Genomic DNA, 21,967 nt, shown 5'->3' on the forward strand with positions numbered 1-21,967 from the left:
CTGAGGGGGGGAGGGTGCGATGTGTTAGACGTAAACATCGGTCGGTGTGCTCGAGGTTCTGAGGGGTGTCCGGTCCGCGGGGCCCGCTGCCGGCAGAACACGGATGGGTGCGTGCAGAGAGCGAGGTGGCAAATGTTTATGGTGGTTCGGGTGCCTGGGCAAGCACAATGTACAAGCTGAGGAGGCACAAATAGAGGCTGAGGAGAAGGTCTTGGGGGTGGTGGTTGATGAGAAACTCGACATGAGCAGGCTTCAGGGTGCGCCCCGAGCCCCACAACCCACCGCGGGCTGCATCAAAAGAAGCATGACCAGCAGGTCAAAGGAGGTGATCCTGCCCCTCTACTCTGCTCTCGTGAGACCCCACTTGGAGTATTGTGTCCAGTTCTGGTGTCCTCAACATAAAAAGGACATGGAGCTGCTGGAGCAAGTCCAGAGGAGGGCCACGAGGATGCTCAGAGGGCTGGAGCACCTCCCGTATGGTGAGACAGACAGAGAGCTGGGCTTGTTCAGCCTGGAGAAGACTTTGGAGAGAAGATACAGTGGTCTTCCAATATGTGAAGGGGCCTACAAGGAATCTGGAAAGGGACGTTTCACAAGGGCATGTAGTGGCAGGACAAGGGGCATTGGCTTTAAACTGAAAGAGGGGAGATTTAGATTAGACATTGAAAAGAAATTCTTTATTATGAGGAACATGTTGCCCAGAGAAGCTGTGGCTGCCCCATCCCTGGCAGTGTTCAAGGCCAGGTTGGAAATATGGGCTGGTGACATGGTTTAGTGCGAGGTGTCCCTGCCCGTGGCAGGGGGGTTGTTGGAACTGGACGAGCTTTAAGGTCCCTCCAACCCAACCCATTCTGTTGATTTTGTGATAATTTCCTTTTTTTCGTTGGTGTAGTCCTGCTGAGCTGCCAAACCCTGTGTGTTGCCCCTCTCATAAGTAATTCAGTGAAAGCTGGAGACAGCGAGGTGGAAAATTTTTCTGGTGGTACCAGCATAGTGTGAACATCACCAGTTGCTCCTCACGTTTGAATTTCATTTGCCTTTTTACTTCATGTTAGTAAACATTAAATAATGCATCAGGAAGCAACAGCAGCACCATACATGATCAGTTGTGGACTTTGACCTGTTCTCACTCAAGTGTTACCACTACTAAATTATAACAACCACTTCTAAATTACAACAACCTAGTGTTTAGTAGGTATAAAAACATCAGTGGGGTAGTATAACTAACCAGGAAGAAAATAAGGATCAACACACACACACAAAATCCTCTCAAAATACTGTATAATACATACTGCACCCAAATCTGCAATACCATGTGGTTTGGGCTCCCTCTAGCATAAAAAGATACAGTGGAATTAGGAAAGAGAGAAAACTGAAACCCAGGGATGCTTAAGGGGGAAGACTGTAACTCACTTGGGAAAAGGGTTAGCTTTTTGGGAAAGGGAGGGGAAATGTGAAGGCCTGTCAAATGACAAGTGATATGACAGCAAATAGGAGGTGACAGTAATAGAGCTGTGTTTTTCTTAGTTGAGAGAGTTTGCTGGAGCAATCCTGCAGGACTGCAAAAGCTCACATGGTTAACAGCTGACTTGTTCTGGTGCAGGAATTCTGGTTCCAGTGCAGTTTTTAGATTCCAAGTTTAAGTTAAGGAAAAGGAAGCAGAATTCCGGATTAAGTGGGGGCATTTCTTCCTGAGTATTCTGCTGGAAGCTGCTGACAGGGATTCAGAAGGGTGACAGAAATACTCATGTAGGCAATATTTGTAAAGGGCTGTTAATAAAAATGTGTGACCTGGGACTGGGAGCTCACTCTATATTTGCCACATTTGTAGACCTTCCTGTTGGAGAAGGGATGTTTGTTGGACCAGACTCTCTATCTTGTCTGGTATGATATTCCCATCTTTCCTATTTTACAATGTTAAAACTCAGCATTGTCTTAGTTGTTGATTCCAGGCTGCTTTAGTAGTTTACAGTAGTGCTTTGTCTCTGGGACTAGCTTTGCTAGATTAGATTTGGTTGCTGTTCACTGCTCACAGTGGGCATTTTTGAAGAGTGGAAAGTGTTGACAGTGTTTTATTGATGCTTTCTTAAACATTAAGAAACGAAAACTTGAAAAGATGAAGTTTTGATATCTTCAGTTCCTTCTCTGTACAGTCACAGGTCAGCTACTCTGAGCGAGGCAAAGTCCAGGTGGTGTGTTTGCTGGGAGCTCTGGGTGGTATGGATTTTTGGCCTGAAGACTGTACCTGGAGACCCTATTTAATTTTTCTTGACTGCCTGATACTTTTTTGTTCCACTTTGGGTTAGTGAAAAACTAGAAACTCAAAAGAATCCCTTTAAAATACATGTTTTTATCTTTTAAAAGCAGAATTGATACTGTTGGTTTTGTTTTGAAAATTGCAAGCTAAGTCTTTCCTGTTTTGTTTCAGCTCTGGATGAAGGAGATATTGCCTTGCTGAAAACATATGTAAGTAGCATACATTTACTGGAGTGTTAAAGAAAAAAGCAAATCCTGTTGGGAGTTGAATGCAAGAGTGGAGGGATATGTGCAGAGTAGTTCATAAATCTGCTTCTCCTAATGCTTTTCTCTCCTACCAAAATATTTCTCCCTTTCCACCTTCCAATGAGAAAGCCCCAAACCCAGTCCACAACCCTAAAAATAATCCAGTAGGTTTGTTAGCATGAAAGTAGTGATTTTTTTTCTTTTCCCTTTTTTGTTTTGTATCTCATAACTGATTGTCATAGAGGTCTACAGCTAGGGCTTTCCTAGGGCTTCTTCGCTAACCAACTTTCTTGCTTGATAAAGAACAGTAACTTTTAAGAACCCTTCTCCCATCAAATTTACTTGCTTTAAGACATCACGTTAAAAAACTACTAGAGAGGGATACAAAGATCTTGTAAAATGAATGTAATCTCATAAGAAAAACATAAGAAGGACATGGAGCTGTTGGAGCAAGGCCAGAGGAGGCCACGAGGATGATAAGGGGGCTGGAGCACCTCCTTTATGAAGACAGGCTGAGAAAGTTGGGGCTGTTCAGCCTGGAGAAGAGAAGCTGCGTGGAGACCCCATAGCAGCCTTCCAGTATCTGAAGGGGGCCTTACAAGGATGCTGGGGAGGGACTCTTCATTAGGGACTCTAGTGGTAGGACAAGGGGTAATGGGTTTAAACTTAAACAGGGGAAGTTTAGATTAGATATAAGGAAGAAGTTCTTTACAGTGAGGGTGGTGAGGCACTGGAATGGGTTGGCCAAGGAAGTTGTGAATGCTCCAACCCTGGCAATGTTCAAGGCCAGGTTGGATGGAGGCTTGGGCAGCATGGTTTAGTGTGTGGTGTCCCTGCTCATGGCAGGGGGGTTGGAACTTTATGGTGTTAAGGTCTTTTCCAACCCAAACCATTCCATGATTCTGTGATCTCAGGAGGAGTTTTCCACGTACGATAAGGCTTAAAATGCAAATCTTCCCTCTCCACCAGAAAGTACAGTGGGTCTGTGAAAGAACTTGTGACACATGAAACTTGCAGCTTGGGGTAGGTCTGGATTTGGATACTTTTGCCAAAAGTGAATTTTGTTGACACTGAGACGACTTTATGAATCTCTGGAATGTGGCTTGCACCCGCTGCGGCTTCTCTTTAGTTGCCAAGTTGATATAAAGGAGATCCCAATCTGCCCGCAGTAGGCAAGGCAAGATAGTAAAGCATTTTATCACGAGCAATGCTTGAGCTTCTGATTTGCCCTTGATCTTTCTGCTGTCTTTGGTGGATGATAGAAAGGTTGGGTAAGGTAGTTGAAGCACTAGTACAGATGATTTTTTCATAACATACCCAGAATTCTGTCTCCATATAATTTTTACTAAATCTTTTTTAAACTTTAGGAAAAACAGTAGTTAAAAAAAAAAATAAATAAGGCTGAGCAGGTTTAAAAGAAAAACAAATCCTTGAAGTTTACCAGTGTGAGAAATTTCCACTTGCACAATTAGTCCGTGCTGTGTACCTGCACTCTGGTTTTGCAAACAGCAGTATTGTTACTGGAACTCAGTACTGTCTTTCTTGGCTGTGATCAGTAGTTGGTATGATCTTAAGGTCCTTTCCAACCCTAACTATTTTATGATTCTATGATTACACCAAAACAGTCCAGTGAACATCTTGACTCTCAAGAGCTATTGTAATTTTTTCCTAAACATGAAATAATGTGAGTTACGAAATCTATGTGATATTTCTTTTCCAGGGCCAGAGCACGTACTCAAGGCAGATCAAGCAAGTAGAAGATGATATTCAACAACTGCTCAAGAAAATCAATGAGCTCACTGGTATCTTTCTTTCTTAAGATAACTTGGGATAGAACTGCTGCGTAAGAAAGATGGGCAGAGACTTTTTAGCAGGGCCTGTTGCAAGAGGTTAAGGGGTGATGGTTTTAAACTAAAAGAGGGGAGATTCAGGCTGGATGCAAGGAAGAATTCTTTACAATGAGCGTGGTAAAATCCTGGCACAAGTTGCCCAGAGAGGTGGTGGATGCACCGTCCCTGGAGACACTTAAGACCAGGCTGGATGTGGTTCTGGGCAACCTGGTCTAGATGAAGATGTCCCTGCTCATTGCAGGGGGGTTGGACTAGATGACCTTTGGGGGTCCTTCCCAACCCAAACTATTCCATGATTCTGTATACCAAAACTAGTGGTTTAAGAAGCTGATCTGAAACAGCTTCTGCATTGGTTTGTTACTGATATCTTTCTTTATTTGGTAACGTGACATATTGCTTTGTAGGTCATGGTCTTTTGGATTGGACAGGGCTAATTGTGCATAGAGTTACGTGATTTTGTAGTGTAACACCTTTTTTTTTGAAACTGTAATTTTTATATATTACATGACATGAAACAAATGCCCCTTTCTGCCACCAGATAATTTGTTGTGATTTGTGTCAAGCTGTGTTTAAATAGTGAGTGAACTTCCATATGCTGCAATAACCCAAAATATTATCATTAAGCAGTGGTACGAGTCCTTGTATAAGAAAGAAATGTGTATCAGAGCAGTTAGCATTTAAAATCAGCTGGTTTAAAATCAGCTGGTCAATTGTGGCAGTTAGAATAAAAATTTATTTATTCCCTGGTTTTATTTTGTTCATTTCACTGGTGTATGTTTGCTGCCCTGTTGCTAATCCTCTAGGGGCTCTCAGTTGTGCCAGGAAGACTGCAGACTCCCTTTTCCAGTAAAATCATCGATTCTTTCAAATACACCGTGGAGGTGGTGCTTTTTATATCCGTGTTTTGGAAGATTTATAAGGTTTTAATCTGTGTGAATCCCTTAACTTCTGATATTTTGCACTAAAGCTTTCCCTCAGTGAAAGCACTTGCAAAGTTTCACTCCTTTTCTGCAACTTTCAGGAATACACTTACATCTGATACCTCTGTCCAGCTCGCTTGTAATGGTCCCCACACTGCACAGCTGTATTAGAGGATGGCTGGACTGGTATCTACATGTTTAGCTGTCACAGTCACATGGGCCTCCTTTCTTTAGGAAGTCCATCAAAGATGTGTGTGTTTGGAGGTCTCAAAAAGCTTCCTGCAGGCTTATATCTGTGGTTCTTGGTGTGGGAAGGGTTGCTGATATACCTGTTAGGTGCTTCCTTTTCAGCCTGTCTGTGTTGTACATAGGAATCAAGGAATCTGACACTGGCCTGGCTCCTCCTGCTCTTTGGGATCTGGCAGCAGATAAGCAAACTCTCCAAAGTGAGCAGCCATTGCAAGTTGCACGGTGGGTGCACTCTCCCTCTTTGCAGTGGAGCTGCATAGTGTTGAAGATGTGACTTACAGCTTATACATATGCTACTTAGAAAAAGGAAGTTCATGTGTTGTGCATGTTGAGAGCGCTCTTTTTACCATTGTATCGAAAAGGAACTGTGCTGTCCTTGATGATGTGTTACATACTTCATACTTGTACTTATTCCTGTACTTATTGTATGGTGCTGTGCTAAGAGAACCACAAGTACAATAGCTATTTTGGTGTGTCTGGAAAATACGACTCTCTTAGCTTGCTGTTTATCCAGGTAGCAAGCCAGTTAGTTTGCCTGGTGGTGGTAACTGAATGTTCTGTATTAGGTGTACAAAGATAATCAATGCAGACTCTGAGGACCCCAAGTACATTATCAATGTCAAGCAGTTTGCCAAGTTTGTGGTGGATCTCAGTGACCAGGTGGCGCCTACTGACATAGAAGAAGGCATGAGAGTTGGGTGAGCAAAATCTTTGTGTTCTTACAAGTTTTCCTGGAGACTGAAGCTTCCTCATCTGATCCATTAGTTTGACCTGTCAACAGCTATCATTTCATGGTTTTGCAGTGGTTGAAGTTACAGCACTAGTATCTTTCTGCAGGAAGACAGTAACTCACGTGCATGCAGTGCTGGGATCGTTGGATTTTGATGTCATTCTGACAAAAGCCATGTGTCATGGATGGAAACTGTTCAGTTTGGGCCCCAGTAGTCCCACTTTCAAGGAGCCTGTGTAGCTGGCTTCCTCTTTGGCAATCTGCACGGTTACACACAGGGCAGCCACAGGGAATATTTGCTGAGGAGGTGAATCCTCTTACTTTTAGAATCAATATTTTGCCAGTTTGCTCTGTGGGATATTTTGAAGTTTATTTTTCAAAATACTTTGGAATTTATTTTTTTGGAACCTTTCAACTTCTCTGCAGAAGAACTCCAGTTTCTAGCCCACCTGACTGTTGGCTTTCAGGGCTGGGCTGTTGTGATGCCAGAGAAAAGAACAGTTTAAGAATTTGGCTTCTAACTTACAGAGTTGTTTCTACATGACTGTTTAATTAACCAGTGTTAAAATAATAGTCTTTATGCTTTCTCACCAGGGTGGACAGAAACAAGTATCAAATCCATATCCCCTTGCCACCAAAGATTGATCCCACCGTCACCATGATGCAGGTGAGAACTGCCTTTACTTATTGTGACAGTGCTTTGTCTTGTAGTTGTGGTTAATTTGGCTGGATTCTGTTCCAGGCTGTTGAAAGCCTGGAGGACTATAATATGCAGCATCAGGCCATTAACTGCTCGCTCACCTTGTTATTGTGTAGGTGGAAGAAAAGCCAGATGTCACTTACAGTGATGTTGGAGGTTGTAAAGAGCAGATTGAAAAGCTGAGAGAGGTGGTTGAAACCCCTCTGCTGCACGTAAGTAACCTCCAGATTGAAACTTCTAGTATTTTGAGAGTATTCTGGACATCTGCTAGCATTTGAAAAACCAAGAGAAGATAACCTAGCTGAATGCAGACACCTCAGTGAGAGAAGGCTGGTTTTAACAAGTGCAGTCCAGCCCAGCCTGGTTTATATTGCTATTCACTGATGGTTTTCTTAATTTATATATACTCTTTGATGCACATAGTCTTTAATTTGCACATAACCTTGCCTTCTGTTTCCCACCATTACAGCCTGAAAGATTTGTTAACCTTGGAATTGAGCCTCCCAAAGGAGTACTTTTGTTTGGGCCACCTGGTACGGGCAAAACACTCTGTGCCCGTGCTGTTGCTAACAGGACTGATGCCTGCTTCATCAGAGTCATCGGATCTGAACTGGTGCAGAAATATGTGGGAGAGGTAAGAGCAAATTCTTGATGGAGTGTGGAGAGATTTGCAGGTTTCCAGTGGTGGGGACCAGACAGCACAGCGGGTACGATGTACCTCCATGCTGGAGATGATAGATACAAATAGTGGAGGGGCTGTCAGACCCATGGCTGCAGGTCAGGCAATCACACACTGTCATTGATGCAGTGGATTCCGTGGTGCAGAGTTCAATCTGCGGTTCAGGAGGGCTCCAGGATTAGATTCTGTTCCCAACTCTGCCACTTATTTTGGGCCTGAGGTAAATGTATTTTTGAATTTAAGAGTAGTAACTTGTCTCTCCTTTATAAATTGCTGTAAGATTTATGAATGTTCCTTTATATGTATGTCTACAGATAAAATAGTTCTATCACTGGAACATTACAAGTGTTTGTAAGCATGAAAAGTTTAATTTAATAGTTTTCCTTTAAAATGTCTTGGATCTTTAACAAAATCCTGATATTTTTTTTCCTTTCAGGGAGCTCGAATGGTTCGTGAACTCTTTGAAATGGCCAGAACTAAAAAAGCCTGTCTTATATTCTTTGATGAAATCGATGCCATTGGAGGTATGTTGGTGGTATCTATGGCTTCTCATAGGAGTACCTATAGTATCTATAGTTCTCATAGGAGAACTTTCACGTTTCTTTCCATGTTGTAATTCCATATCTGGATTGCTGCAATGCAAGAAATGTGCTTGTGGATACCTGTTTAGCAAAGCTACTACCAGCACACCCCACGTGTGGGAGGCTCTCAGGAGATGCTTTATATAGCCCAGATGAGGAGTCATTTTGCACATTTGGAACACGCAGAGTATTTGAACTTCTTATAACTTACGTGAACTTACAGTGCTTATTCTAACTGATGGGTCACACCACTCCTTGTTTGAAACACAGCGTTTTCAGATAACCCCTCACACCTTTTTAAACTTGTCACAGGGATTTGTATGTGATTTAAAACGGCTTTCCAGGTGTCTTCTATGCAGCAGCTGTGACACCTCCGCAGGCACTGAGGGGGTCCCTCTGTTGTGTGCAGTGTGTGTGTCTTCTCTCTCCAGGTGCTCGTTTTGATGATGGGGCTGGGGGGGACAATGAAGTGCAACGTACTATGCTGGAGCTGATCAACCAGCTGGATGGTTTTGACCCACGGGGCAACATCAAGGTGCTGATGGCTACGAACAGACCCGATACACTGGATCCAGCACTGATGAGGCCTGGCAGGTTGGATAGGAAGATCGAGTTCAGCTTGCCTGATCTTGAGGTGAGAATGCTTCCTCTCACAGCTAAGTATAGCCTGGTACCAGAGCGTCTTCAGTTAGGGCATGGTTGTCTGGAAGCAGTTCATGAGGTTTAACAAAAACACTTAAGTGAAACTATGGGGAATTTTGGGGGATAAAAGATGTGCCAAAAAGGTTTTCCCACACTGCACAGATTCCTTCTCTGGTGGAGAAGCCTTGGTGAATAGCTGTAATCACTGCATATTCCTGTCTGAACAGATAAAATAATCCTTTAACCAGATCCCTGATTTAGTTCTTAAGTTGGATTGTGTTTTGTTTGGCTTTTTTGAGAGAGATTTCTTGAAGTACTTCTACCACTAAAGCTCTTTTGAAAGTTACTTTCCTAATGTGACTTATCGTGGACATGTTTAACATGTGCAGACATGGGAAGCTTGGGCAGCAAATAAAAGATGTATTCTCCAGTTGCCTGTGCTGTGCATGTGCACACCTGCAGCTGCCTCTTTCATGCCATGAACCGTTGTCCTCACTCTTTTTTCAGGGGCGAACTCACATTTTCAAGATACACGCTCGTTCCATGAGCGTTGAAAGAGACATCAGGTTCGAGCTCCTGGCTCGGCTGTGTCCCAACAGCACAGGTAAGACGATTAATGATTTGTAACCAAGTTTGGGCTTCACCTCCACTGTGGTCAGTGTTGGACTGGTTCATCCCTGTCTCCCCAGGCGCGGAGATCCGCAGTGTCTGCACAGAGGCCGGCATGTTCGCTATCCGAGCCCGCCGGAAAATCGCCACAGAGAAAGACTTCTTGGAAGCAGTGAACAAAGTCATTAAATCCTATGCGAAATTCAGCGCTACCCCCCGCTACATGACCTACAACTGATCCTTTGGAATGTCTTCCCTGTTCCGGTAGTTAAACTTCCTGGGGAACCCAAATCCAAGTGTAGGAATCTCTATCTTGTTCTTGGAAGCTGGAAATAAATGGTAAAACAAAACAGTAGGGGTGAAGTCATTGTGTGTCCTACACCAGTGGAGAATTGCTGCTATAGAAAAACATCCCAGTGAGATTCCAGTAACACACAGCCTAAGACAGGGAGGTATTTTTAAACTGGGCACCTGGGCAATGTTAGAAGCCCACAGTTTAGGATTTATACCCCAAAACTTACTGTCCGAGCTGTGGAGGGGCTGAAAGATCCCCAAGTGGCTGCAGGGTTTCCAGGTGTGCTCAGAAACACTGACATAATGCTCTGCACCGAGGTGTAGGGATGTCCCAAGGAAACTTGGGAACTACCGTGGGAGAAGAGCTGAGGAGAAGGCACATGAGGTGCCTCATGCTCTGAGTCATTGCCCAGATTAGGGAAGACGTGAACGGATATTTTTTCTCTCCTGGGTGAACGTGTTGGTACCATCATAACTTGTTTGGTTTTTTAATTCAGTGGTTTTCTTCATCCCTTTTGCTGAGTTTCCCTGTTTCTTACAAAATAGTAAGTGTGTCAAGAAGGAGGAAGAAGCATAATTTCTTAGTGCTAAGGGAAGATTTCTTTATCCAGTTCCTGCTCTAAAACGGACTAAAGTTGATAAAGTTTTCGGTAAGAACAGTTAGGGAGGGAGGCACGTTCATCGATGAGACAGACTTTAATTCAAGCCTGAGTGGGAATGGTTGTTCGCAAAGTTTCCAGGTGGTTCAGAAAGCAACCGAGGGCACCTCTCTGTTTACCAAGAGGAGTACTTGAAATTGTTACCTTCTACTTCCACAGCTCTCAGCGATGGCCCCCCCAGACTTCACAAACTGGAGTTTGCGAGCTCTGAGAGACATCCCACTCGGAGGGAGGTGCTGGTCACAGCCTGCTGTGGTCCAGGACTGCTCAAAGGGCTTCACTTAGGACAACCGTTCATAGGGTCACAACATGATTTGCTTTAGTGATTAGTAAATTTCCACCCTGGCCACAACCCACACTGGTAATTACTAGAACTTTCCAGTTCAGTTCCAGTAGCAACGGCCCCGTTCCACTCAGGCTAAGACCAAGGTGAGGAATGTTGGGGGGTGACTGATGATTCCTGCTTTTGCTTCCCACCTTGGCCAGGCAAGAGGAGTTCCTGGTCTGGTCAGTGCTGCTCCCTCCGTAGCCATGCAGAAGTGCCTGTGCAGCCAAGGGACACTTCACTGCCCAGCTCATTACAGAAAGGCCAAGGCCTGACAGGGATTCCTGAGGTGGCCGAGCAGCCCTGGGCAGTAGGGGGGGATGCATCGCTAGAGCCTGTCACTGCAGACAGACTGGAGAGGGGAAGATGAGCCCTGTTCAGTTTAAAGGATGTGGATTTGTTTAACGGAGCACTGACAAGCCTAAAGTAGGATTTAAATTTTTAGATAGCAATCTGTTAATCAGTGTGGGAAAGAGGAAGTCAGTTCACTTTTCAGAAGCTAAATGGCTGGTAAGGGGGAAGCAGCACTTCAGCTGGGGGCAGCAAAGCACAGGAGGAGGCAGTACCCAGGAGCGGGTTGCAGAGTACCAGCACCAGCCAGGCTGGCATCTAGGACTTCCTTGGCAAAGGTTTCCAGTCCAGCATGTCAGCAAGGCTCCAGGAACTGCTGCTGTTGCTACCAGCATGGGAAATGCAGTGTCAGTTGTACCTTGTATCACTGTAAGGCCTGGCATGGACAGGGCTTCCTGTGGTGGGGGAGCCGGGAGGGTGAGAAGCAGGAACCTGAGCCAGACACACACCTCCAGGGACCTTGGCTTGTCCCATATGCAGTCTTGCCAAGACAAAGCAGAAAATTTTGGCAAGTCATAATCACTTTATTTTGGAAGTTGACACGATTTTGACACGAACTGAAGAGACTACATAGTTAAAAACTGAAGCTGCAACAAGCTGAAAGTAGAAAAATACACTGTTTGTAGGTACAAAGGCTTGTTAAACTAGTTAACATTATAAAATGTACCAAAAGTTGTTTAAATAAGCCACCCGATGTGTTAACATGCACTGAATTCTTCCTCTGAACTCCAGCTAAGCAGTAATTTCTGATGCAGAAAGCTTCCTATCCCTATTGGCAGGGAGTCTGAGGAAATGAAACATCCTCCCTGACTGCCCCCGGTTCTTGGGAAACCTGGTTTACCTGAAGCAAGCCCTTCTTGCAACAGAGCTTGAAGCAAAATAAAAGTATCAAGTTCTGCAGTCAGAAGAGGGGAAGTCACTTGAATTCCCTTACGTACAGGGCTTTTGATTTGGGGGTGCTAAAGAAAATGTCACTGATGCTCTACTTCCCCTGTGCTGTTGTCATAACCTGGAGAGAAACACCTTGAGGCTCCTACCCCTGCTCAGATTGACAGTGAGTGTTGTTAAGGGAATACAAGCACTGAAGATTTCTTTCTTTTGCTTGAATTACATTTCCATGGCTTTCATCTCACACCTGAAGTTAAGCAGTTCTGCAGCAGCCGGGTCGTGCAGCCAGCAGAAGAAAACCCACACTACTGCTGCTTTTAAAACCCAAACACGTAACATTTTTGAGTTCTATTGAAATCTGTTTCTCAAAGCACTTAAAAGCTGAGGCAGAAGCAGCGCTGCTGGTAGGAAGGTGTCTCAGGCAATAGTAGAGTACTTCTCCTTTGAGGGGGGGGACACCACTGAGACTTTAGACCTTATCTACATTTTTATTCCAGCTTAAGAGACTGCACATCGGGCGTCAGTTCTTAATGTAATTTTAATAGGCTTCACTCCTGCCTTCAACCAGTTTTGTTTTCTAACTTTGAAGCTAAACTAATTTTAGCTCAAAATCAGGTGTAGGCTTTTCTACTGGGTTTTGGCAGTGAAAGTACCATATTGATAATGTAGTAATTCAATGATGAGTTACTAATTTGAAGTTCACTTACTTAGAGTGAAAACATTCAGGCAGTGAAGGGTTTAGTTGAGACAGGTTAGATGATACCTAAAAAACCCAAACCAACTGTACCATCCAGGTTTAAAAAGAGCAGCAGCTAAATGCCACCGTGTGAATTCATTAATCTGGCTGGTAGAGTGTTATAATTTGTATGACTGTCGTATGCAGATGTTGACATCAGGCTTTAAAAGTCAGCTGAGAAAGTTCTTTAAAGACGCTGGGACAGTGCATTGTAGTTGCAGAACAGTTACTTCCTGCAAGATCCCACCTTGTAGTGAGTTAAAGTGCCCATTTTCTCAACAGGAATCAGAATGTCACTGTACCTGTCAGATCCTGATGGTAGCAGAACACACTGAATTGTCATGTCTTGCATAATTTGGTGCTTGTATGCTGTTGGAAGGCTATACCCTGATTGAAGGAATAAAATCAAGAGCATGAAGGCTTCCACTTCCTTATCCACTCTTCCTACAGAAAATAAGCACCACTCTATACCCGTAGATACCAACAGCCTCAGGCTCTCTTTAAACCTTTTGTGCAAATTAAATATTCAGAAGGAGTCTCCATCAGCACAAATGTGGCTCCGATGCTGCTCGATGCCGCTCTTCAGAGGTCAGTCAGCCTGCGGAGCACCCCTGCCTCTCACTTGGCAAGCCAGGACAGCATCGTGAATACTGTGGAACAGCAACTCCCTCGTGACGGTGTTATCAAAAAAGTTCAGTCTTGTCAGCTCATTCACGACGGGGCCTAAAACCAGAAACCAAACATGGCATCAGGGCGTAAACTAAAGTACAGAGATGGAAGACAACGGTGGCTTGGGAAGAACACCACCACCTTGTTCTCTTACTTGTTATTACTGATTTAAAATAGCCAGGGGGGTCACATCCTACTTCTACTCCAGACAGGTAATTCACTTACACAGATGCCTGTTCTTGGCTGAAGGTGACACAATTCCAAACATCAGAAGCTTGGAACATTGCAGGCGTTCCTCCTCATCGTATTATTACAACAATTTCAAGATACAAGGTTCGGTGTGGCATTGACAATTTGCCAGCTGGAATGAATGGGCGCAGGATCTAGTCCTCACAGAATTGTGCTCTACTTTCACTAAAGTGAAGGCTCTAATGCATATGGGCTTGCTTTTCCTCAAATCCAATGTTATGTGAAGTGCTGATCCTACTGAGGTACCTGACAGCAGAAAGTTCGGGACCCCAGGGAAGAGAGGAAACACACTGTCCCCCATAAAGCTCACAAACCCCCCTCAACTCACCACTGCAGCTGGCAATACAGACACAGACACCAACTTCTTTGTATTCTTTGATGATCTGCAACAGAGGTAAACTGCAGTTAAACACGGGTATATCATTGTACACACTGCAGTTGGGGAAGATGTAAACCAATTACTGTGAATTCAGAATTCAGCTAGAACTTACAGAGCTGCAGAATTAAATCCACGATTAGGTGAGATACTGGACTGTATCTGAGCTGGCATTTATGTCTCATGCTGACAAGTTCCCTATTAGGTATCTCCCAAGACTTCTATGGGGTTTTTTGGGATAAAAGCCCTACTTACTGATTTTAGTGTTTTTGCTCCAACCGAATCCACAAAGTTCACCGGCGCAAAATCCAGGATTAAAGTGTGGATGTTTGCTTTGGGCTCCACAAAATGTTCATGCTCATCAGGAGACGTGTCTTGTACACCAGCATCTGCAGATGCAAATTTTCCATTTACAGGTAACTCATCGTTTGCTATCTCATGTTTCACATTTGCTTCCACATCGTTAGTCTGCGAGAGAAGATAAATGATGTTTAATGACAGCCAATGCTTGTTCAGTGTAGATCCCCTTCCTCCCCATACTCATCTGTCCCTTCAAAAGGTGCACAGCTCCTAACCACGACAGACACCAGCTGCACACGCAGACATACTTCCGTATCTCACATATATCAAGGTTCATTCTCTTACACACAGCCTTTTTACAATCACTTAAATAGCTGAAAGCTGTTGTCTTAGGAGGGAATTACCCATTTCCTTCAAACACTGACACCTGTTCATTTCCTTGCCTTCTCCCTGCTGATCCTATATATTCAAAGGAAGCAACAGCAATCAGGCTCTTAAGTTGGGCTTCTGGTTCATTTCCCATGGTAAGAAACTCCCACCATGGGGGTGAATTTAACCACGCACAACAGCACAAGCACGTTTCAAACAACCCTTCTCACTGGGTTGTTTGAAACCCTTCTCAACCCTGAACCACGCCAGGATCAGCAGTGCTAATGACACTTCTTTATTACAGGGGCTGCTAACTTTAATTAATTTGATTATATCCTGTTTCTGCATGATTATTCCAAGTGTGGGGAGGGACAGAAGCAGGGTCACGCCTGTACCTGCGGACACCACTGCTGGGGCAGTCTGACTGTGTGGAAAGGCTCCGCTATGTGCTACCTGTCTGTAACCAAGGTTCAACAGTTACCTGGTCCAGCCATGAGCCCCTGATCCCCACGCTGCTCCCTCAGCAGCCTGTCCACACTGCACAGTGCTTGCTCCCAAAGCCTTCTCACCTCAGCAGCACTCTGCACCTTGTTTATTCAAGAACAGTAGCACCAGAAAGCAGCATGGCAGCTGATAAAGCAGAGGTAAATATTTACCGAATTGACTAATTTCAGTACAGCTTGCTTTTTGAGTTTATTTGCTGCCTTGATTTCCCTGGCATGCCTCTTCCGGGCTTTTCTCTTTGCTGCTAATATGGCACAAGGGTCCACTCCAGTCTGTTATGAAAAGAAAGCATGATCAGAGGAGATACAGCTTGTAAGGATAACATTGCAGCATCATTTGGCACTGAATTAATCCGTGGCATGAATTTAAAACACAAGCCTGCATTGTTCAGCCTCTCTTGGTGGGGGTGAGAAGGGTATTAAGTAAGAAGGAATAATCTTGGCTAGTGCTGTGTCAACAAGATGGGGAAGAGACAGATGCATCACATTCTTTTCTTGAAATCAGAGAGTGCCATGTTTCAATGGAAGGCTGATTTGAGTGGAGAGAGAGTAAAGGGGAGAGAAGGGCATCTGGCCATCAACAGCTCTTGCTTTGGGGAGGTAAGTACCACCCACCTGGTGGTCACCATGACTCACCATGGGAGCTACAGAAAGGCTGTTCAGAAGTTAGTACAGGTGCAGTTGCTGCCGGCTCAGGCAGTTCTGCCCTTTGCTAGTGCTGTTATTGCCATTCCCACCCAGTCACACACCGGTTAGGCAGGAGGTGAGGCATACTCAGTATGCAGGTCATTTGTTGCTCATGAGAGGCATTAAATGCCCAGAGTATTCCAGTCTCACACTCCAGTAAAGTTTGTTACCCAAGAAGGAAGCTTTTACTCCCAGACATTTTGTTTTCAGTTCAGCAAATATTTATTTCCCTCTGAAACAAAAAGGTGTTCGACCAGTTTGTGCTCTGCACCCACCACGCTCTTCATTCACAAGCAGTCAATATTAAATTACACTTGTCTATTTATTCTCTCCCACCACACTGTTGCTCCCTAAGATGATGTCAGTTAGCTGGAGGGTCACCTTCTCATATCCTAGGGCCACAGGCTGAAAGATGTTCCAGAAACCAGTTTGCATTTTCAAGACAAAGGCATTAAGGAATTTGCTTTACTCACCTTTTTCTTCAGTTCACTTGTATATGACTCACTATTGGCAAAATAAAGTGATGTATTAGCTTGAAATATTTTTATTCCAGGATATTCTTTAACCTAAGGAAAAGAATATTGGATGTGCACAGTTAAGTTTTGTCTGCACTAGAAGAAAAGTACCTGTGTGATCACAAGACGCATACAGCAACACAAAGCCAACCCTGAATTGCTATTGACATGTGTCAGATACAGAAGGTTGACACTGGTGTGAGCAAAGCTGATCAGAAGATCAGAGCCTCTCCCCTTCCTGGAGAGGCTGGAGTACTGCACACAGTCAATGCCATATAACATTTCTCTGTTCTTTGTGTACATCAGTTCTCTGATGTTGCTACCTGCAGGTGGATTATCATCAGGAAATCAAGCAGATCTAGGAATACTTCCTTTCAGCTTTCCTTTCCTCAGACATGATGACTTATTTCTCTCTTTCTCTTCCTCTTTCTCATCTCTTCAGGTACCAAAACCAGATCCTTTCAAATCTTTGGTTTTAAACAGGCCCTCAGATAGGTCTCAATATCACTTCTTTCTTCTGCTTTAAATGAAGTCATCCTTAAACAGGCTGCACTCTTGACATGATACATGCAAATGATCTGGCCAGCAGCAGAGATCCAGCCTGCCATATGTTGCCAATTTGTCTTTATACAGGAGGAGGAAATGCTGACTGCAGTCAGCGTAACAAAAATGGAGTCTCCTCTTTGCATACAGCTATAAACATGCCCACATATACTTCTGCTTTGTATCTTACTCCAAGCAGAACTGCTACTGAGGATGTTTTCAGATTACAGCATCATCTTTTCACATAGGTTTTTACAGACTGGCTCCTTACTAAAAGGAGCTGTAGCCTTAATAGCAGCACCTCTGAGAACACACAGAGTGCAGAAGAATGTAGCTTCTGTTTGTAATAAATACAGCATGACATTGACAAAATGTATTTCTTTCACCAACTTCTGGTTGAACAAAACGGCATTTATATGAAGCTAAGTGTCTGGCAAGTAATTGTGCCATTTATCATCTATATTTCATGGGCAGCGGATGCATGGAGGCAGGGAGATGCTGTTTCGAACGGTTGGTGCAATTCTGAAGAACATACCAGTTTGGATCCTGGGTTCCATGGATTTCATGCAATACTGTCACACAAGTAAAGAAGATGGGCTTGTATGCACTCATGTACACAGCAGGTTTAGCAGTGGTACTCCTATTAACCTGACCGTTTTGTACAAGCTAGTACAATGGAAGTATTATAAAGGTTACTGGTCAAACATACATGCAGTACCTAGAGCTACCATTCTGAACAAAACACCTTTTACTACTAAAATAAAGTTTATTTTCTTTCCCTTCAACACAGCTGGATGCTAGGCAGGCAGCACTGTATGTACAGTATGGTAGGGCTAAGCAGCAAATTGCCACAGTCATCTTTGCTCCACTACATAAAACTCTTCAATGCAGAAGAATGCACTCCTACCTCTTCATATTCTTCCACATTACAGTAGATGTCAGTGTCAGGAATCTGACCAAGGATTCTGTATTGAGGGCTAGAGAGAGATGGAAGCAAACATTTCAGTATTATCACTTATAAAGTGAGTGTTTGATACAAACTGAAACTTACTTTAATGGTTATTCTGCAGTGCCTGTCTGGTACAGGCTGACCTAAACGTGGTTAAATGCAGTGGGCGGTTTATGGCAGGAATACAATAAAGGGGCCATATGGTGACTAGGCAAGTTTGCTTCTGTCAGTGCAAAACCAGTTTATAAACTTAGCACTGCAACATTGTCATTTTCTGAAAAGCACAGGCCAAAGAAAGCTCTGTTTGGCAACAACTGGTGCAACTACATTGGCTACCTTGCAAATATGGAAACTCATACTGGTAGGAAACATGCTGCCATGGCAAAGAGCCACTCTCCTCCCAAAGACAATTCCTGAGCAGATGAACATTCCCAACTCACAAGCAGTGTGACAGCAAAGTACATTATTGTTCTTTTTGCAAGAACAAAAATGTATAGAGATGGCAGAAAAATACTCTTGTTTATGCAGAGTAAATCTTAGAATTTGGTTTCATTCCAATGCAGACTGAAACCAGGACTTTTATACATTTTCTGCCTAGATATCCCAGACTTTGAGCCTAGAAGCCTCACATGACAGCCCTATCCACACATGCAAGAAATCATTTTACTGTAGACCTAGAAAGCTTCACAGTAAAAACTTTGTCACTTGGAATGGGGAGAGAGGAGAAATTATTTGAAAAACCTAAGGGCAGGCACAGTTTTTTGATGAATTAGAACTTTCTTACCAAATCCCTGAACATTCATCTAATGATAACCTGACACAACTTCTGCTTGACCTTGACAATTAGTGCACAGAAATGTAATAATTTACTGAAACTGGCATTGAGCAGATTCAAAGTTCTAAACTGTAGGCATTAAACAAAAGTAAACAAGAAGATTAACAAATATAAGCAATTGAAATTCTTCTGTTTATTATTGAAATTGCAAGTTCATGTCCTCTAGAGACGTTGTGGTCAGAAAAATAACATGTGAACCCTGAATCAGGGCCACAAGAGCATGACCTATATTATGAAGCGGATTCTATACTGTATGCAGTTGAAGGGGGTGGAATGGTCTTCTGTTGATTTGCAACCCTTAAACAAACAGAACCACACAGGAGATCAGCAAACACTAATTTTGATAAAGAAGAAATCTGACCTTTGTGTTCTGTAAATAACAGTTATCATTGCAAATGCTACTGCAGTAAGCAAACCATAGTCTAGTCCCAGGAAAAGAGAAGCCACAAAAGCTACCACCCAGATGGCCTGAAACAAAGAAAAGGTCTGAATTATTATGTGTCCTTTTCTGTTTAACAGCAAAAACAACAGCATATTTCAACCTTGAAACCTATGTATCAATTCTGTTCAGGAACACGCTATAATGTAATCCATCATGATCGCAGACTGTAATTACCTTAACCTTTTAGAAGGGCATAAAAGCTCAAGGCACACTAACATAACATCTGGCAAACTGTCACATATTAATTAATGCTTTAAGTCCTGTCCTCCAAGGAATCCTGTGTTACCATCAGACTCCAAATACCTTAGGATAAATGAAACCCCAAACATATTCAAGGCCTACAAGTAGCTCTCACTTAATTCTTTCAGCCAGTTAATCCAGGAAAAAAATGCCACTGAAATGTTTCCTCTGATGCACTCTTCTGGCCCACTCCAGCCACATTTTTGGTGGATGGCAAATACCTTCAACTAGTTTTAGTTGTTGCTCTGATTTTCAATTTCTTCCCAGACATTCTCACAGACTTCAGTGCAGTTCCTATAGCAACACTGCAAAAGCTTTGCTTTTACTGCGATCAGACTACTCTGACCTGAGTTAAAGGTTGCTGAACAACAACAAAAACATTCTTGTCTGCAACAGATCACTCTCCTAGAGTACTTACAGCTCCATCTCTTACGTTCATCTGCAATGCAACACCAACTTGTAACTCCTTGATAAGTTTCTAACTTGTTTGGGGGCGAGGAAGAAGAGGAGCAACAAATTGAATACAGTAAAATATATGCACAGAGCTGTGTATTACTCACCAGCTCAATCCTACTGGTTCTCCAGAAGTGCACGACATCTCCAAACTGTTTAAACATTCCTTTCAGGTTCACCATGACAATTGCAGCTAGCACTGTCTAAGAATATCACACAAATGCAATTTTCAGAAGCAAAATAAACCCAATGCCAAGTAAGAAATTAAAAGCATCACAAATAGCTGTATTTCTGTGCTTTGGGACAGAGGGAACTGGGGGTGTTTAGCCTGAAGGAGGCTCGGGGGGACCTTATCGCTCTCTACAACTACTTGAAAGGCGGCTGTAGTGAGGTGGGTGTCAGTCTCTTCTCCCAGGTAGCAAGTGACAGGTTGAGAGGAAATGGTCTCAAGTTGCACCAGAGGAGGTTTAGATGGGATATTAGGAAAAACAACTTCACCACGAGGGTTGTTAAGCATTGGAACTGGCTGCCCAGGGAAGTGGTTGAGGTATTTAAATCGGATGTGTAGACGTGGCACTTAGGGACGAGGTTTACTGGTGGACTTAGCAGTGCTAGTTTTATGGTTGGACTTAAAGGTCTTTTCCAACCTAAATGATTCTGAAGGGAAATTGTTTGAGGTATCATTTTTATGTTCTAAAGACAGAGCCCAGAATGTCCAATATTAAAAACATCAACAAAAAGCATGCTGGATCCTTCAAAGTATTATTAATTTCTAGCATAATTACAGCAAAAATGCATACAAAATTTAAAGGTTTCTGGACCAACACCTGACTGTGTTGCTTACTAATCATCCCACAACCTCTGTTTTAGCCAATATTCACTGGCCTCTGCTCACTGACAATGCAGTGCCTAACAGGCGAAACTCCCTTACCTGTGGAAGCGGTTCAAAGAGGTATCCAATAGCCACAATTACCAACAGAACCATAATTGAGGAGAGAGTGCCTGCAATCTGAACAAAAGAAAACAGAAATTATTCCAAGTGCCCCCAAAGGGCAGTATTACTGATTAGCTTACCCCTCTCATGCTTTCCACAAGGCTGTTTTTTAAGTGACTTTTGATCCCTCCCCACCCAAGTTCACCTGTTTTGACTGTTGTGCAGCTTTCTATCCTGGCCCAATCCAGATTTGAAACATGGGAAACTCCACTTAATTCCTTCTGGCCCAGGCAGAATTCTGGCAGTCTAGTGAAGCTTCAGACATTAGCTTTGGAGCTCCAAAAAGCAAACTGTGTTTGGCTCAAAATTTGGGTTTACATACCTGTGTTTTCCCACCAGTGCTTTCCTGGACAAGACTCCGAGACATTGAGCAAGTGACTGAAAAGCTTTGGAAAAATGACCCCACAGAGTTGCATATTCCCAAGGCAATAAGTTCCTGTGTTAAACAATAAAGTAAAACAAAATCAGTTACACTGAGCAACTGTACAAAGCTGGAGCTATCCATCCATAATAATAACAGCATCTTATTTACAGTGCTTTTGAACAACCTTATTGCAGAGAATAAGCAGCCTTATTGTAGCTTATAGTTGTGGTTCTCACACATGCACCAGCTGATACATGTTAGATCATCTGTTAAATAAAGTATCTGACGAAGTGCTGGAGATATTTGCCATCCTTTAATGTTATGGTAATGAGTCAGAGTGAAAACGAAAATGAATGTCAGCATTGCTTGTCTTAAGGATTTCTTTAACTTTGCAATAACTTGAATGTTAACCCTGGAAAATGGTTTCTCGTACCAACACTGTTCTTTGCTTCCAACCCTAAACTATCTGGTTAGTACTATTACAACCAAGAGCAATGTCGGTTGTGTTTCCATGGGTGCATCCATTGCTTCATCAAGAAGATCCCACATGAAAACTGTTACTGTGAGCGAGTTCAGAACTCCATCTACCTCATACTGTGTTTCTGAAAAGTAAGAAAGTATTTGCTTGCAATGAGGCCTCCCCAGATGACTCTGCACCCCACTGTTTGTAACTGAGGTGATCTGAGTTACATGTTTTCAGTAATTCTCGATGGGTTTTTCTCTTTGCATTTGTACAGCTCTTTTTGGATTCGTTTAAACACTCA

General features: G+C 43.3%; 2 protein-coding genes across 2 annotated transcripts; one reads left to right on the forward strand and one right to left on the reverse strand.

The window, feature by feature from the left end:
- Positions 1 to 103: 103 nt before the first annotated feature.
- Positions 104 to 9,814, forward strand: PSMC2 (proteasome (prosome, macropain) 26S subunit, ATPase, 2). Its single transcript, XM_010010880.1, has 12 exons — positions 104 to 257; positions 2,429 to 2,466; positions 4,223 to 4,304; positions 5,644 to 5,743; positions 6,088 to 6,219; positions 6,846 to 6,918; positions 7,068 to 7,163; positions 7,421 to 7,585; positions 8,067 to 8,154; positions 8,643 to 8,845; positions 9,361 to 9,457; positions 9,543 to 9,814. Exons 1-12 carry the CDS (start codon positions 104 to 106, stop codon positions 9,698 to 9,700), a joined length of 1,386 nt encoding a protein of 461 aa, XP_010009182.1. The 3' UTR covers positions 9,701 to 9,814.
- A 3,274-nt stretch (positions 9,815 to 13,088) lies between these two features.
- Positions 13,089 to 21,272, reverse strand: SLC26A5 (solute carrier family 26 (anion exchanger), member 5). The gene is made up of 10 exons (XM_010010879.1): positions 21,162 to 21,272; positions 20,777 to 20,854; positions 19,953 to 20,048; positions 19,072 to 19,178; positions 17,834 to 17,903; positions 16,342 to 16,434; positions 15,335 to 15,454; positions 14,265 to 14,477; positions 13,962 to 14,016; positions 13,089 to 13,438 (listed from the first exon to the last, which is right to left on the reverse strand). The coding sequence occupies exons 1-10, from the start codon at positions 21,204 to 21,206 to the stop codon at positions 13,305 to 13,307; spliced, it is 1,011 nt and encodes a 336-aa protein (XP_010009181.1). The 5' UTR covers positions 21,207 to 21,272; the 3' UTR covers positions 13,089 to 13,304.
- Between the last annotated feature and the right edge of the window lie 695 nt (positions 21,273 to 21,967).

Source organism: Nestor notabilis, unplaced genomic scaffold (genome assembly GCF_000696875.1).
Source record: "Nestor notabilis isolate BGI_N333 unplaced genomic scaffold, ASM69687v1 scaffold16893, whole genome shotgun sequence".
NCBI classification, from domain to species: Eukaryota; Metazoa; Chordata; class Aves; order Psittaciformes; family Psittacidae; genus Nestor; species Nestor notabilis.

Bases quoted from the DNA above. Each gene is read 5' to 3' on its own strand.
- PSMC2 (XM_010010880.1), top strand. From the start codon at position 104: ATGGGTGCGTGCAGAGAGCGAGGTGGCAAATGTTTATGGTGGTTCGGG. The intron at 4,305-5,643 runs GTATCTTTCTTT...TGTTGTACATAG, and splicing joins GAAAATCAATGAGCTCACTG to GAATCAAGGAATCTGACACT. The intron at 5,744-6,087 runs GTGGGTGCACTC...GTTCTGTATTAG, and splicing joins CAGCCATTGCAAGTTGCACG to GTGTACAAAGATAATCAATG.
- SLC26A5 (XM_010010879.1), bottom strand. From the start codon at position 21,206: ATGTCTCGGAGTCTTGTCCAGGAAAGCACTGGTGGGAAAACACAG. The intron at 20,855-21,161 runs GTATGTAAACCC...TCTTTTGTTCAG, and splicing joins GCACTGGTGGGAAAACACAG to ATTGCAGGCACTCTCTCCTC. The intron at 14,017-14,264 runs GTAAGTAGGGCT...CCTCTGTTGCAG, and splicing joins GAGCAAAAACACTAAAATCA to ATCATCAAAGAATACAAAGA.